Here is a 13768-nt window from a genome sequence, read left to right on the forward strand (position 1 = left end):
TTGGGTGGGGGGTGGGTTAGATGGGTCATGGGCATCCAGTAGGGCACTCGTTGGGAGGAGCACTGGGTGTTATATGTAGGGGATGAATCACTGGATTCTACTCCTGAAATCATTATTGCACTATATGCTGACTCACTTGGATGTAAATTAAATAATAATAAATAAATACTAAAAAAAAGAAAAAAAAAGGAAACTTACTTTAAGTACCAAAAAAAGCAACAACAAAAAAACCCCCAACTTTACTCTTGAAAAGAACTGGCTTTTGTATTACTTTCCTACAGAACCCTCTCCCTTAAGTAGGGAAAATGGGTATTTTTTTCTCCAAGGCCAGCTTTTTCTGAATTTTATAGAGACTTGAACTATTTGAGATGTTGTTTGGCATCTATGGGATTAGTGAATCCAAATGAAAATGAAGAAACTGCAGTCTGTTTTTAAAAAGTGAAATGTATTTCACTCAGAGGAAAATATTATTTTAAAGGTTTTCATTTTGACATGCATATGAGGGTTGAATAATAGAATGTATATTCCCAAATGATATCCAGATACCTTTGGGGATGATAGAAGAAACAGTACTAATTTTCAAAACGAGTTTTAAAAGTCAAGTTCAAGAATCTGGAAATGAGTGCCACAGAACTGTAGAAAAAGTCGTAGTACTCACATGCTGGGTTTGTCACCTACATAGCAGAAAGTGTTTTGTAAGTGTTAGTCCTTAAAATACTTCGTTACACTGTATTTTCATTTCATTTCAACAAACATTTGCTGAGAGCCTGCTGTGTGCTGCTCCCAAGGGACAATAACATGGAGACCTTCGCGGAAGTTTGATGGAAGATAGACTGGCGAGGGATGATTATAGGATTTTGCAGGCCAAGGCCAGGGCCAAGTGCTACTGAGTACTTAGAGGAAAGAAAAGTTTGTTTTTCACAGGACGTCTATTTCAACTGGACATCGAACTGTCTGGTGGGTATTTGCCAGGGCAAAAGTGGGACCACACATTTTGTGCAGAGGGGAGAACAGAGATAAGGGCAGAGAAGCAGAAGAAGGCAGGGAACTGTGAGCTGTTCAATGTGCCTTGGGTGCGAGTGGCATGGTGACAGGAGATGATACCGGTGGGTGAGTGAGGGCCAGACTCTGGAAGGCCGAGTTTTTCCCACTTGGGAGCTGGAACTCTGTGTTGTATGGGAAGGGTTTTAAGCAGGACGGTGGCTTCATGCGGTGTAAGAAACCCGGGAGGTGGCGGACCTGCGGTGGAAAGACAGAAGTCAGACCATGTAGGAGACTCTTCAGCAGGTTTTCTAGGTGCTGGGGACACAGTGGTGGACACAATAGACAAAAATCCCATACTCTGTGGAGCACATCATTGCTGTAATTGAGACAAGCAAGAAGGGCTGGACTAAGCTAGCAGGGATGGGGAGGAGGTAACAAGTGCCAGGACTTGGTGACCCATTACACTCGGGATAAGAGGGAATGGAGAAACAAGAATGACTCCCACGGCCCTGCCTTATGTGATGAGGTTATTTCCATTTTCCGTATGTCAGCAAATTCCAAAATCAGAATACCATTTCTGGCAGAAAATGTGAAGCTTCTTCTTCCCCCTTGATAGGATACATACTTTGAATTCTTTTCCCAGAACCATGATGATGGTTCTGGTTGATGCAGTCGTGGGTTCTTAGTCCTTTGTGATCCCAAACCAGAATTTGCCGATAGCCACCTATTGTCTCTGGTCAAGAAATGGATTTTCACTGTTTTAAAATTAATTTATCCATGTGGGGGTTGAACCTATGAATGCTTTATTAAGCAACTTTGGAACATCAGACATACCGGGGTAAGGGCCTAGACTTATTCTGTATTATGCTCACTGGCCCAACGTCCAGTGGGTGGACAGTACAAGGCAGATTCGTGCCTGATACAAAATGAGTTTCTGATGATACGAACCATCCTGTAATAGAACAGGCAGTTGCCTGCTAAAGTCATTGCACGTATTTTCTGTCATTGAAGTCTTTCAAGATTGCTCTATATGACCGTCTTCCATGGAAATCAAACAAGACATTCTTGCATTGAATGTCTGGACTGGATCATTTGTAAAGCCAACTCATAAATGAAATTTAAGCTCGTGCCCATCATGCCCACAAAGTCAAGTCATTGCTATAATTACTTGACCTCTGGAATTAAAAATGATAATATATTTAAGAATTCAAATACCAGACCTTGGAATAAAATCTAGGAGATTTTGCCTTTGAACTTCCACCGTCCAGCTAGTTTGCCTTCTTCCTCATGGGTGGAATCTTGACAGATCCCGTGCTAAATTCATTTGCCCTTCTGTCGTTAAATACCACCTTTGCTTAGAAATGACACGTTTCAGAAAATAGTTACAAACTGAGAGGGATGGAGGCAAACCATAGGAGACTCTTAAATACAGAAAACAAACTGAGAGTTGATGGGGGTGCCAGGGAGAGGGAAAAATGGGTGATGGGCATTGAAGAGGGCACTTGTTGGGATGAGCACTGGGTGTCGTATGTAAACGATGAATCACGGGAATCTACCCCCAGAGCCAAGAGCACACTGTATCCACTGTATGTTAGCCAACTTGACAATAAGTTATATTAAAAAAAAAAAAAAAGAAAGAAAAGAAAAGAAATGACCCCTGGATGGTTCAGTCGGTTAAGCATCTGACTCTTGATTTCAGCTCAGGTCATGATCTCAGGATCATGAGATTGAGCCCCGTGTTGAGCTCTGCACTAGGCCTGGAGCCAATTAGGATTCTCTCTCTCTCTCTCTCTCTCTCTCTCTCTCTCTCTCTCTCTCCCCCCCCTCCCCATCCCTCTCCCTCTCCCTCTCTCCCTCAACTCCTCCCATCTCCACCCCCACTCATAGAAAGAAAGAAAGAAAGAAAGAAAGAAAGAAAGAAAGAAAGAAAGAAAAAGAAGGAAGGAAGGAAGGAAGGAAGGAAGGAAGGAAGGAAGGAAGGAAGGAAGGAAGGAAGGAAAAAGACACATGTTTCAGTGGTGTCTGGCTGGCCCAGTTGGTAGAAAATGCAACTCTTGACCTTGGGGTCACAAGTTCAAGGCCCATGTTGGACATAGAACTTACATTCAAAATGAAAAAGAGGGGCACCTGGGTGGCTCAGTCGGTTAAGCGGCCTACTTTGGCTCAGGTCATGATCTCGAAGTCCGTGAGTTCAAACCCCGCGTCGGGCTCTGTGCTGACAGCTCAGAGCCTGGAGCCTGTTTCGGATTCTGTGTCTCCCTCTCTCTGACCCTCCCCTGTTCATGCTCTGTCTCTCTCTGTCTCAAAAATAAAGAAACGTTAAAAAAATTTTTTTTAAAACAAAGTGAAAAAGAAAAAAAGAAATGACACCTTTTAGATCCAGATTATTTGGATTTTTATGGGAAATTCTGTTAAAAAAAACAGAAAGAAAATCTGTTACTAGATAGAAACTTGGAATAAATGGTTTAGTTCCAATTTGTATAACCTTTGAAGATGTGTGCAAGAAGATTTTATAATGCATCTCTGTGTTTGTTCAATTGAATGCAGCATCAGGTGGTGTTAAAGACTTAGAAAATTCAGCTTTCTCTAACAGGTATTCTACCAATAGACATTTCACATAGGCAGTGTACTCCTAAACTCATAACAATGCTCCCAAAATACTCTAAAATCATAGGGTACTCTTTGAATCCCTGAAAAGCGATTAAATTGCTTTTAGTAAAAATTTGGTAACGGGTATGTACATGCTTATGTTTGGCATATATGCTAACTTATTTACCATGACATTTGAATGACCAAGTCTTTCCTACAATGCTGGATAATGAAGAGCTTGCTGTGATTAGGACAGGCCTATGTATTAGTGAAAGAGGGTGGCATGGCCGCGAGGGTGCTGGGGTATTGCATGGTAGGGTTGGATTCCGATCTTCATAGAAACTCAAGAATACTTTTCCTGGTGTTTGACGGCTGAAAGCAACTGAAATGATCATCATTTGCTAGACAGGTCAGTAAATCATCATAAGAGGTCACACATCTGTTTCAGGTACCCAGTGTTTTTTCTGCCATCCTCCTTAGCATGAGCCTGCTTTTTCCCTTCATGTCCTTAGAAAATCTGGGCAACCTGAAAAAGTTAGAAGAGCCACAACCAGTTTTAACTTTATAAGAGCTGTGTTTAAAGCTTTGGGAGGGGTGTAAAGAAAGTCGAGGAGGAAAAATACTTGAATAATTTTCAAGGGAAAATCTTTCTCTTCTCCTCTCCCCTGCCTGCCCTTCCCCTCTTCACTCCTTTTCTCTCCCCTTTCCTCTCTCTTGGAAAAACCATGAAGGAGAAATGTGTATACAGTAAAATGAAACCAAGCACATCTCTAGAGAATTGCCTGGGGGCTTCTTAAAAAACATCCGTGAAATGTTTCCATTTACTTTTTTTTTCTTAAGTGTTTGTTTATTTTTGAGAGAGAGCATGCACACACACGAGGCGGGAGGGACAGAGAGAGAGAGAGAGAGAGAGGGAGACGGGATCCTAAGTGGGCTCTTTGCTGACAGCAGACAGCCCGATTGTGGGGCTCGAACTCACGAGCCGTGAGATCATGACCTGAGCTGAAGTCAAAAGCTGACTGAGCTGCCCAGGCGCCCCTCATTTACTTTTGCAAAGTATAATCACTGAAGAGCTGAGCAAATTGAACATTGGCAACTAGATGGTACACATTGCGAGGATTTTATCTTTAGGTCTCTTACCTAGAATTTTAGTATTCCTCGGCTATTTAGGAAAAATCCATGTTTATTAAGCATTAGCTCTGACCTCATACTGTGCAACAATGAATGCTATGGAAAGCCAGAAACTGACATTCTCCAAATTGTTTTTGTCCAAATTATTGGGGAAAACAAAAGCAGTCTATTCCAGTCACCGAAGGCCAAGGGCACACCTCTCTTGTAAATGTATTAGGCTCCCTGAACCATAGATACCTTCTAAAGGCTCACGGTTGAGCAGCCTGCTTCGTCAGTGTTTTTCTCTTCATAAATCCCTATCCTCATTAAAGCGTTTCATGAGAAGGCCTCTCCTTAAGCTGGCCGCACAGGGGAGGAGTCAGGGCCTGCTGTCCTGCGTGCGGCTTCCTTCAGACCAAAAACAAGTCGCCAGGCTCTAGGGTTCAGGGGACCCCCAGAGAGTCCCAGGCCTTGCCTCCTGTTGGGATGGGGAAGAGGCACCTGTGTCTGGTTGCATTTTAACATGTGGTCACCGTGATCATACGTAGATGTCCTGAGCCAGTGATGTATCAGAGAGAGCACGCGTAGCCTTCTGCGCCTTCCACTGACCAGCTTGGTGACTGTGTAGTTGTCGTGAAAAGACTTATCATCATCTTCACGAAGCCCCAAAAAGAAAACATTTGCCTATAGCATGTAGCCAGTTGTTAGAAGAGATTCCTCTGTTTGCCCAGGTGGTAGGACATGTATAAATGGACTTGGGATACACTCGTCTGTCTTATTTATGACCACATTGACCCCTCTACAAAATAAAGTGGTGTGCTTAAAATATTCTCAGAACATGCCGTCAGTAAGCAGGATCTCTTCATCTTGTAAGTGTGCTTTGCAGAACTGTTGAACACTGAAGCCTAAATATTCAGTAGCATCTTTATTGTATTCCAGGGCTTGGTTTTGGAATCATCACTAACGCCCGGTCACACCTCTTCTTAAGTGACCTTGGACGAGCTATAAATCCTCTGCAAACTCAGCTCTGTCTCCTGCAAAATAGCCATCTAGCTGAGTTTGAGTGAGGATTAGAAACTGACGTGTCTAGTGCAGTGATTCAGCATGTAGGAAGCATCTAGAATGCATTAGTTCTTCCTTTTCTCTTAGCCAAAAATATAAGAGCTGAAATACAGAGATTTAAAAAAAAAATTTTTTAACGTTTACTTATTATTGAGAGACAGAGAGACCCAGGCGCCCCTAGAGATTTTTTAAACAGCTTTATTGACATATAATTCACTTTCTGTGCAGTTCACCCACAGCAGAGAGATTTGAACTTCAAAGATTTGCTTGGGAAAACCAATTTAATGCTACTTTACCCATGTCTACAAATACATGTTTAAAGCCTTCATGAATCCCTCTGTCCTAATTATCACATTGTCATGCTTTTCTTTTCTTCCTCATGTCGCAGCTCCTCGCTGCCCCCACTCACATGGACGCACATGTACATGCATACATACTGAAGCTAGCACAGACATATTTTGTTTAAAAGGAAAAATCAGGGGTGCCTGGATGGCTCAGTCAGTTGAGTGTCCTACTTCGGCTCAGGTCATGATCTCACGGTTCGTGAGTTCAAGCCCCATGTTGGGCTCTGTGCCGACAGCTCAGAGCCTGGAGCCTGCTTCGGATTCTGTGTCTCCCTCGCTCTCTGCCTCTCCCCCACTTGTCCTCTCTCTCTCTCTCTCTCTCCCTCCCTCTCCCTCCCTCTCCCTCTCCCTCTCCCCCTTCCCCTCTCCCCCCCTCGTCTCTCTCAAAAATAAACATTAAAAAAAATTTTTTTTAAAGGAAGAATCAAAAATGTCCAAAATCTAATTGGAGGGGAAGTAGGCACCTTTTGGAAAACTCACCAGCAATTGCCGGTGGATTTGCAGGGCTCGTGGGGACCCCTCGCAGAGGGAAGACAGCTCTGCTTTCAGCCTGTGACTTTTCCGTAGGTCCTTCTGCCATGTCCCACCAACCACTTAGCTGCCTGACTGAAAAGGGGGACAGCCCCAGTGAGACCACAGGAAATGGACCCCCCAACCTGGCCCACCCAAATCTGGACACGTTCACACCAGAGGAACTGCTACGGCAGATGAAGGAGCTCCTGACCGAGAACCATCAGCTCAAAGGTGAGCGGCCGCCGGCCCCCGTGTTCTCCATCCACCCTGGGCCTTCGTGAACCGCCTCTCTTTGCGAAAAGCCTTGATGGTGAGCTCCCTTCTCTCCGTTGCACTACCTGGAGAGAGAGCCCAGAGTTTAGCTTTTGGTAAGGCTAACATTGCTGCCAATGTTTGCCTCGGGGTGCAGGTAAGAATAAAAAGCACTTACGTACCTCAGGGAAACGGCACAGTGACAGCCCGTTTAGAAGGAAACAGGGAGAAATGCTGCTATCATTCCAGAGTTAGTCCTAAACATGCCCTTGTTCACAGAGAGCGTCCCAGTGTCTCAGGCCGTGGCTTCCGACAGGACCGGTGTTGGAGGCTGTGCCCCACCACGTGGGCTGTAGCAGAGGCACCCAGACCAGTTTTGTTTTCTGGAGTCTTTGGAGGACGAGAAACAACGTTAGACCCCCTCGTCCTGTCTGGAAACAACAACCACTCACCTTGCTGCAGTCTTTTTGCTGCTGAGCCTGGGGCCCAGGCCAAGTACGGCTTCTTTGGATTCCGAGCTACAGGGTGAGGGTAGTCCAGAGGGAGGTGGGATTCATCCAGTCAAGGCTGATGCGCGGCACTCTCACTCTGAACCCCCTCCAGAAGCCATGAAGCTGAATAATCAGGCTATGAAAGGGCGATTTGAAGAGCTTTCAGCCTGGACAGAGAAACAGAAGGAAGAACGCCTATTTTTTGAGATACAGAGCAAGGAAGCCAAAGAGCGTCTCGTGGCTTTGAGTCATGAAAATGAAAAATTGAAGGAAGAACTCAGAAAACTAAAAGGGAAAACAGAAAGGCCCCTTGAGGTGAGTGAGCAGACTGATCTGTTACGATTTTATTTTCTTTTAGTTACATTTAGAGTGGAATCTTACTCGTCTAGACTTCTAGATCAAACTTTTTACGGTTTAGGCTAGACAAGTTCTGTTTTGTTTTTAACTTTTTAAAAATGTTTATTTATTTTTGACACAGAGAGACAGACGGACAGAGCATGAGCGGGGGAGGGGCAGAGAGAGAGGGAGACACAGAATCCGAAGCAGGCTCCAGGCTCCGAGCTGTCAGCACAGAGCCCGACGTGGGGCTCGAAATCACAGCGAGATCATGACCTGAGTCAAAGTCGGACCCTCAACCGACTGAGCCGCCCAGGCGTCCCATCTAGACAAGTGTTTTGTATCATCTTGAAAAAATTGGGGCACCTGGATGGCTCAGGCAGTTGGGCATCCAACTCTTGATTCAGCTCAGGTCATGATCCCAGGAGTCATGGGGTTGAGCCCCACGTCAGGTTCCACGCTGACGGTGTGGAGCCTGCTTGGGACTCTCTCAAAATAAATAAACATTTGAAAAAAATAAAGAAAAAGAAAGAAAATACTGTTCTTGCTGAGAAGGTTGGTTGTAACTTCAAGGGTCGTGTATGATTTCTGTTGGGGCAAGGAAGTTTGTACAGCTTTGACCATAGTGATTATAGTCAAAAGAAGGTTGTAGTTATAAATCAGTATTTTGTATTCATTGTAGATGGTGCAGATAACCTCTGCCTAGAACCACCCAAGGGTTAGCTTTTAGTTTCTGTCTTTGATATAAAATTGCATTAAAAAAAATCTATGATTCGGGGGGTACCTGGGTGGCACAGTTGGTTAAGCGTCCGACTTTGGCTCACGTCATGATCTCACGGTTTGTGAGTTCAAGCCCTGCATCTGTGCTGACAGCTCGGAGCCTGGAGCCGCCATCAGGTTCTGTGTCTCCCTCTCTCTCTCTGCCCCTCCCCTGCGCACGTTCGGCGTTCTCCCTCTCTCTCTCAAAAATAAATAAGCATTAAAAAAACAAAATCTGTGACTGGGAAGTTTTGCTTACCGATCTTGTCCTTCCCCCCAGTCTACCATAGAGATTCTTCAGTTTACATTTTACATTTACTTTTGGAAAATGGTGCGACACATCATGTTGTGGCAGGAGGCTGTAGGGTTGCTACATTTTCATCGACCCAGAGAACCGGAGAAAAGTGCCCACAGCTGGGAGTGGATGTTAAAGATGCGAGTGGAAGAAAACAGGTTGTGTCAGAACACACTTGAAGCATCTGCCCATATTCTAAGGCTCACTGGACATTGTTCATTACGATGGACATCTGCTCGTCACTTTCTCCCCAACCTTGAACTTAGCAGCCCTCAGAAGGATGGAGCACTGGTTTGGCTCAGGGAGGATGGAATCGAGGCATCAGTGATTTCCTTGAGATACCTTGAGCTCCATTGACCTCTAATTTCTTGGGCAAAGAGTGCAAAGAAAGAAAGATAAAGGAAAGAAAGTAATGAGAAGAGGACAAGCTGGAATAATCTAAAGAATGAAGAGCTGTTGAGAGAAATATTGTGGTTTAGGTCAGTGCTTTACTCCTCAATCCCTGCTCATGGGACAGCGTGGACATTCTGCTTTCATAAACTTATGTGTGTATGGGAAAAGATTCATTGCTGATAAGACTCTTCACATCTGATGCTTGAACTTGTCTTACAGTTCAAAGAGCATTAAGTCACTACTTTGGGGGAAGTCTCTCAGTGTCGAAATATTTTCGAGGTAGAATGCTCTGAAGACATGATCACCTGGTGGGATATATGAATGTATTTTCTACTCTCTGGAAGAAAATATCTTACACTGTTTTCCTCCTTGGTGTTTGGGATGTGAGCTGACAGCTGGCATCAGCCTGCTGGGGACTATTGCACTGGAGCTCAGAAAGAAGCTTCCAGAAGCACTTTGCTTGAAATAGTCTGCCTATGGGTTTTCCTAAAACGTCCCACTATTGGAAGAAGTTGAGAACAGAGCTGGAGCTCTGGACAGCTTCTTGCAATGCAGAAGATCAGATTAAACAAGCTATAAGCAAGACTCAGAAGTGAGTCCTTGGGACACAGGACTTGGGTGCTTGGACAGAGATACTTACAGCTCTTTAAAACCCTTGGTCATCAGCTTTTCCCCCCAAAATACGCCTCCCAGGCCTGCCTATTGCTTCCCTGCCTCCTCTTTGCTGTTTTTTTCATGGACCAGTTGAGGTGATTTGTAAAATTTAGGCTCTCATTTTCCTGACTTGAAGCCCTCAAAGCCTCTGACTTTTCTCACTCTTGCTGACCCATCCTCGCTGCTGGTTCTCCAGGGAGTCCCCTCTAGCCACCAGAGTCTCTCACGTGTTCTGTGCCACACAAGGAAAGGGGAGTAGGGAATTTCCTCTGGAGATCTGCCTTCTGATTGTCAGGGTGAGGCTGAGGTATTAATTATTCTGTCCAATTTCATGGAATCATAAATTATAGTCATCTGTACAGGGAACTTTTTAACTTTTAATTGTACAGATTGTGAGGCAGAGGTCATTAGATGGATGTTTCTTCTAGGATTATGAAATGGCATGTTCACCTGGGCAGATTTCCAGGACAGCGTGATGGAGACGTGATACAAGCACACAAGAAGTAGAGTCATTGTGTTGCGTGAAAGTCAATGGCAGGCACTCAACAGTAATAAAAGACGTTAACAAATGATGGAGTTGGGGTTGATCAGAGAGAATAAAATGTGCGCATTCTAGTCCAGGAAGGGAATGGAAAGGGTCTCATTAGTAAAATGAAGAGATTTAACATGTTATTTTGCAAGGTTTTACGGCCAAATATGTAGATTCCGATTTGCCCAAGGATAGTGAAGAGAGCCTCACCGTTGCAAAAAAGGAAATTAACCCGACAGTCTGAGATTCCAGAATCGTGGCTTTATATCCCTTGTCCTCAGACACTTGGTTAAAACTCTGTTTCCTACCCTTTATGCCAAGATTGTTTTAAAAATCCATTTAGAAGATGTCCTCAGACGGGTCCAACAGGAAAATGCGAAGATTCCTAATAGGGCATGGCCTCACCCTCACCTGCTTACCTCCTGGTTCCAGGCCAAGAGTGCCTCTCCTTTGATTGTTTCTGTCCCTGCACATTTATGTTTCTTTGGGACGGGTCATGACCGAGACAGGATGCACAGGCTGGTAACCATTCCTTGCATGCCTGACTCCTCAGGTTCACCATGAGTTCTTTTCTCTCGGGCCTGTGGTGGTTTCATGGCAAGGGAAGGCCCCTGGGGAAGGAACAGCACGATCTCACTGGTGTGAGGGGCACTCTCTTGTTGCATATTAATCCGTTTCCTTCCACTTTCTACTATTTCTTGGACCAGCTGGTTTCTCATCCGTACGTATTCTTTCTGGTGCTTTCTTGGTTCCACTCAGAGCCTCTGGGTCGGTTTACAGTTCCTTAGGAAATCTATTAGAGACATGGGGTGTGTGTGTATGTGTGTGTGTGAGAGAGAGAGAGAACTTTTCGATGTGTTGTAAATCTCTGATGATCTCAGGTATGTATTTCTGGTGGTCCCATGTGTATAGAAGCAATGAAGGTTTCCTGAGGAGGAAACCAGAGAGGTCTACAAGGTCACAGCTGGAAGAGACCAACGAAACCATTTGGTGCCACCATCTTCCTTTCTAACCCAAGAAAAAGAAAACCAAAAGACGCCAAAAGAGGCCAAGACATTAAGTGAATGCACTCATGGCCGCACACACAGCGATTAGCAGGGTGTGGACTGAAATCTGTTTTCCTTACTCCCAAGTTGCAAGCATTGCATCTAAACAGGGTTTCTCTCTTATGCCACGTGCAATAATTACAACAAGAGGAAAGCAGCACATACTTGATATTAGTGAAAGGTGAATATGTATTACTAATGTGTATATAGGCCAGAAGTTAATTTTTTTTACCTTTGGTAGCAGCCTCTGAATTTTCAGTTTTTATTTCTCACCAGGCTTACTTTTAGCAACCTGAAAACACCAATGTAGTGTATTATAGCAGCCAGCCTGCATGCCCTGGAGAATTTTGGACCTTTTGTTGTCTTTGGCCATTTATGTGTCAAGTAATGAAACGTCTTGATGCTTTGGCTTCTAACTATACATGACAAGTATGGGGGCGTGGGGGGTTCTGCATTTGTAGGAAGAAAAAAAGATAAGAGGTTGATGCCCTTATTTCCTGAGATTTTTGGACTACAACTTACAAGTTTACCATCGTCGAAGTCTGACTGGTTATCTTCATATCAGATTATTCCGGTGTGCTGAGGAAGTCTTTCCTTTTTGTCATGAGGTTATTTTAATTTTCTATTTGAATGTAATAAAATCATGTAAATTTTTCTTTTTTAAAATTTACGTAAAAATACATCTCCAAGAAAAGGCTAGAATTTTCTACCATAAAGCATAATTGTCTTGCCGTGGGGTGTGGGGACACTTGAGTTTGACGACCAGGTGTTCGTTTGATTCACTGACTCACTTGGCTTCTCGTCATTTCCAGGACCCCACTGGGGACCCCAAAGTCCCCAAGGCAGAAGCAGACCAGGAAATGGAACAGCTGAAGACCCAGGTGGCCCGTCTTCAAGCTGAAAAGGCAGATCTGCTGGGCATCGTGTCTGAACTACAGCTCAAGCTGAACTCAGGCGGCCCCTCAGAAGACTCCTTTGTTGAAATCAGGATGGCTGTAAGTGTCCTGGTTTTGATTTTGTTTTAAGCAAATTACAAAAAACCTCACGTAGACACCTAGATGGTGGGGGAATTTCAGCATCGCCATCGCCAAGATAAATTGGCTCCTGTTTATAAGCATAACATAATGCTCGTGAGATTTATCGTAGCTGCAATGGAAGAATGTTGATTACCTTTTATGACAAAAGAGGTAGTTTTTTTTTTTCTTTCCATGTGTCCTGACAAATCAGACATTTTGTGACAGATCTAAAAAAACAAAACAACTTTTTCAAGCCAGGTCCTTAGGGGTGGTCAGCATTGGCCTTGGGTGAGTAGAATCATGTTCCGATGCAGGAAACTGATGTCTTTAAAATAATAGAACCTTCCTTTTCCAACGAGTCTTACAAGGAACTGTGGTTTGTTAAAAACAAGAAGTGGAGAAAAGAGCAGAGCCACTGGAGTTATGGGTGAGGGTCAACCTTGACTTCGCCCCCACTTCTAATAGCAGCTGCCCAGGTGCCTCCAAGAGCGGAGTTTAAAGCCCACAGTGTCTGACACATTTCTGTGGAACCGAAAATGCAGTGAGCTCAGTAACACAGTGAAGTGGCAGGTGCCAGCCTGTTCCTGAGCACATGAGTGGCATCTGTTGTGGCCATATCTGGGTATGCACGTGGTCTGGCCGAAGAGCAGCGCAGGTAGATGAACCACGGAAGGGCCTCCCCTTCATCGCTGCTAAAAAAGATGGATTAATGAGGGAGAAGAACACCTAAGGACGAGGTCCTCTGTGATACACACTGGCATTTGAGCTTTGCCAAACCGTACATCTGGTAAAGAGATCGTGTCTCTGAGAGAGAAAAATGTACCTTGGAAATAAGTAGTGGGGAACTCGTAAAGGGCTAAACTTCTGGGCGTGTCGGAATTACTAGTGCAATGCACGACTATCTCTGATTTCCAACTCATTTGCTGCCCTAAAGAGTAATAGGATGGGGAGATGACTGTCAATAACCTTGCCAAACGTGCTCCCAAATAAATCTTTGGGTGCACTAATGGCAGCTGAAATCAGGAGAATTCAAATACCAAATGGAGGGGTGTCTGGGTGGCTCAAGTTGGTTAAGCATCCGGCTTCGGCTCAGGTCATGATCTCACAGTTCGTGGGTTCAAGCCCCGCGTTGGGCTCCGTGCTGACACCTTGGAGCCTGGAGCCTGCTTCGGACCATGTGACTCCCTTTCTCTCTCTGCCCCTCCCTGCTCACGCTTTGTGTCTGTCTGTCTGTCTTGTCTGTCTCTCTCTAGGAAATAAATAAACATTAAAAAAATAATAAATAAAATACCAAGTGGAAAGCACGCTCTGCCAGAGTAGAGTGCCCTTTCTGCAGATGACCAAAGATTATGAAACAAATTTGATCAAACAGCTTTCACCTTCTGCAAATAACTG

General features: G+C 44.4%; 1 protein-coding gene across 3 annotated transcripts in view; it reads left to right on the top strand.

The window, feature by feature from the left end:
- OPTN (optineurin) overlaps positions 1-13768 on the top strand; it is a 39210-nt gene that overhangs the window by 1428 nt on the left and 24014 nt on the right. For 2 of the 3 annotated variants that reach the window (XM_047065126.1, XM_047065127.1), the window contains exons 2-4: positions 6657-6833; positions 7458-7660; positions 12170-12352. In XM_047065126.1, coding sequence (XP_046921082.1) covers positions 6668-6833; positions 7458-7660; positions 12170-12352 — 552 coding nt within the window. In that variant the 5' untranslated portion in view covers positions 6657-6667. Of the gene's footprint in view, positions 1-6656; positions 6834-7133; positions 7350-7457; positions 7661-12169; positions 12353-13768 lie in introns of those variants that run through there. The other variant, XM_047065128.1, reaches the window with a different exon arrangement.

Source organism: Lynx rufus, unplaced genomic scaffold, assembly GCF_022079265.1.
Source record: "Lynx rufus isolate CCGP_SWC_20201006 ecotype Redwood Valley unplaced genomic scaffold, mLynRuf1.p SCAF_7, whole genome shotgun sequence".
Classification (NCBI taxonomy): Eukaryota; Metazoa; Chordata; class Mammalia; order Carnivora; family Felidae; genus Lynx; species Lynx rufus.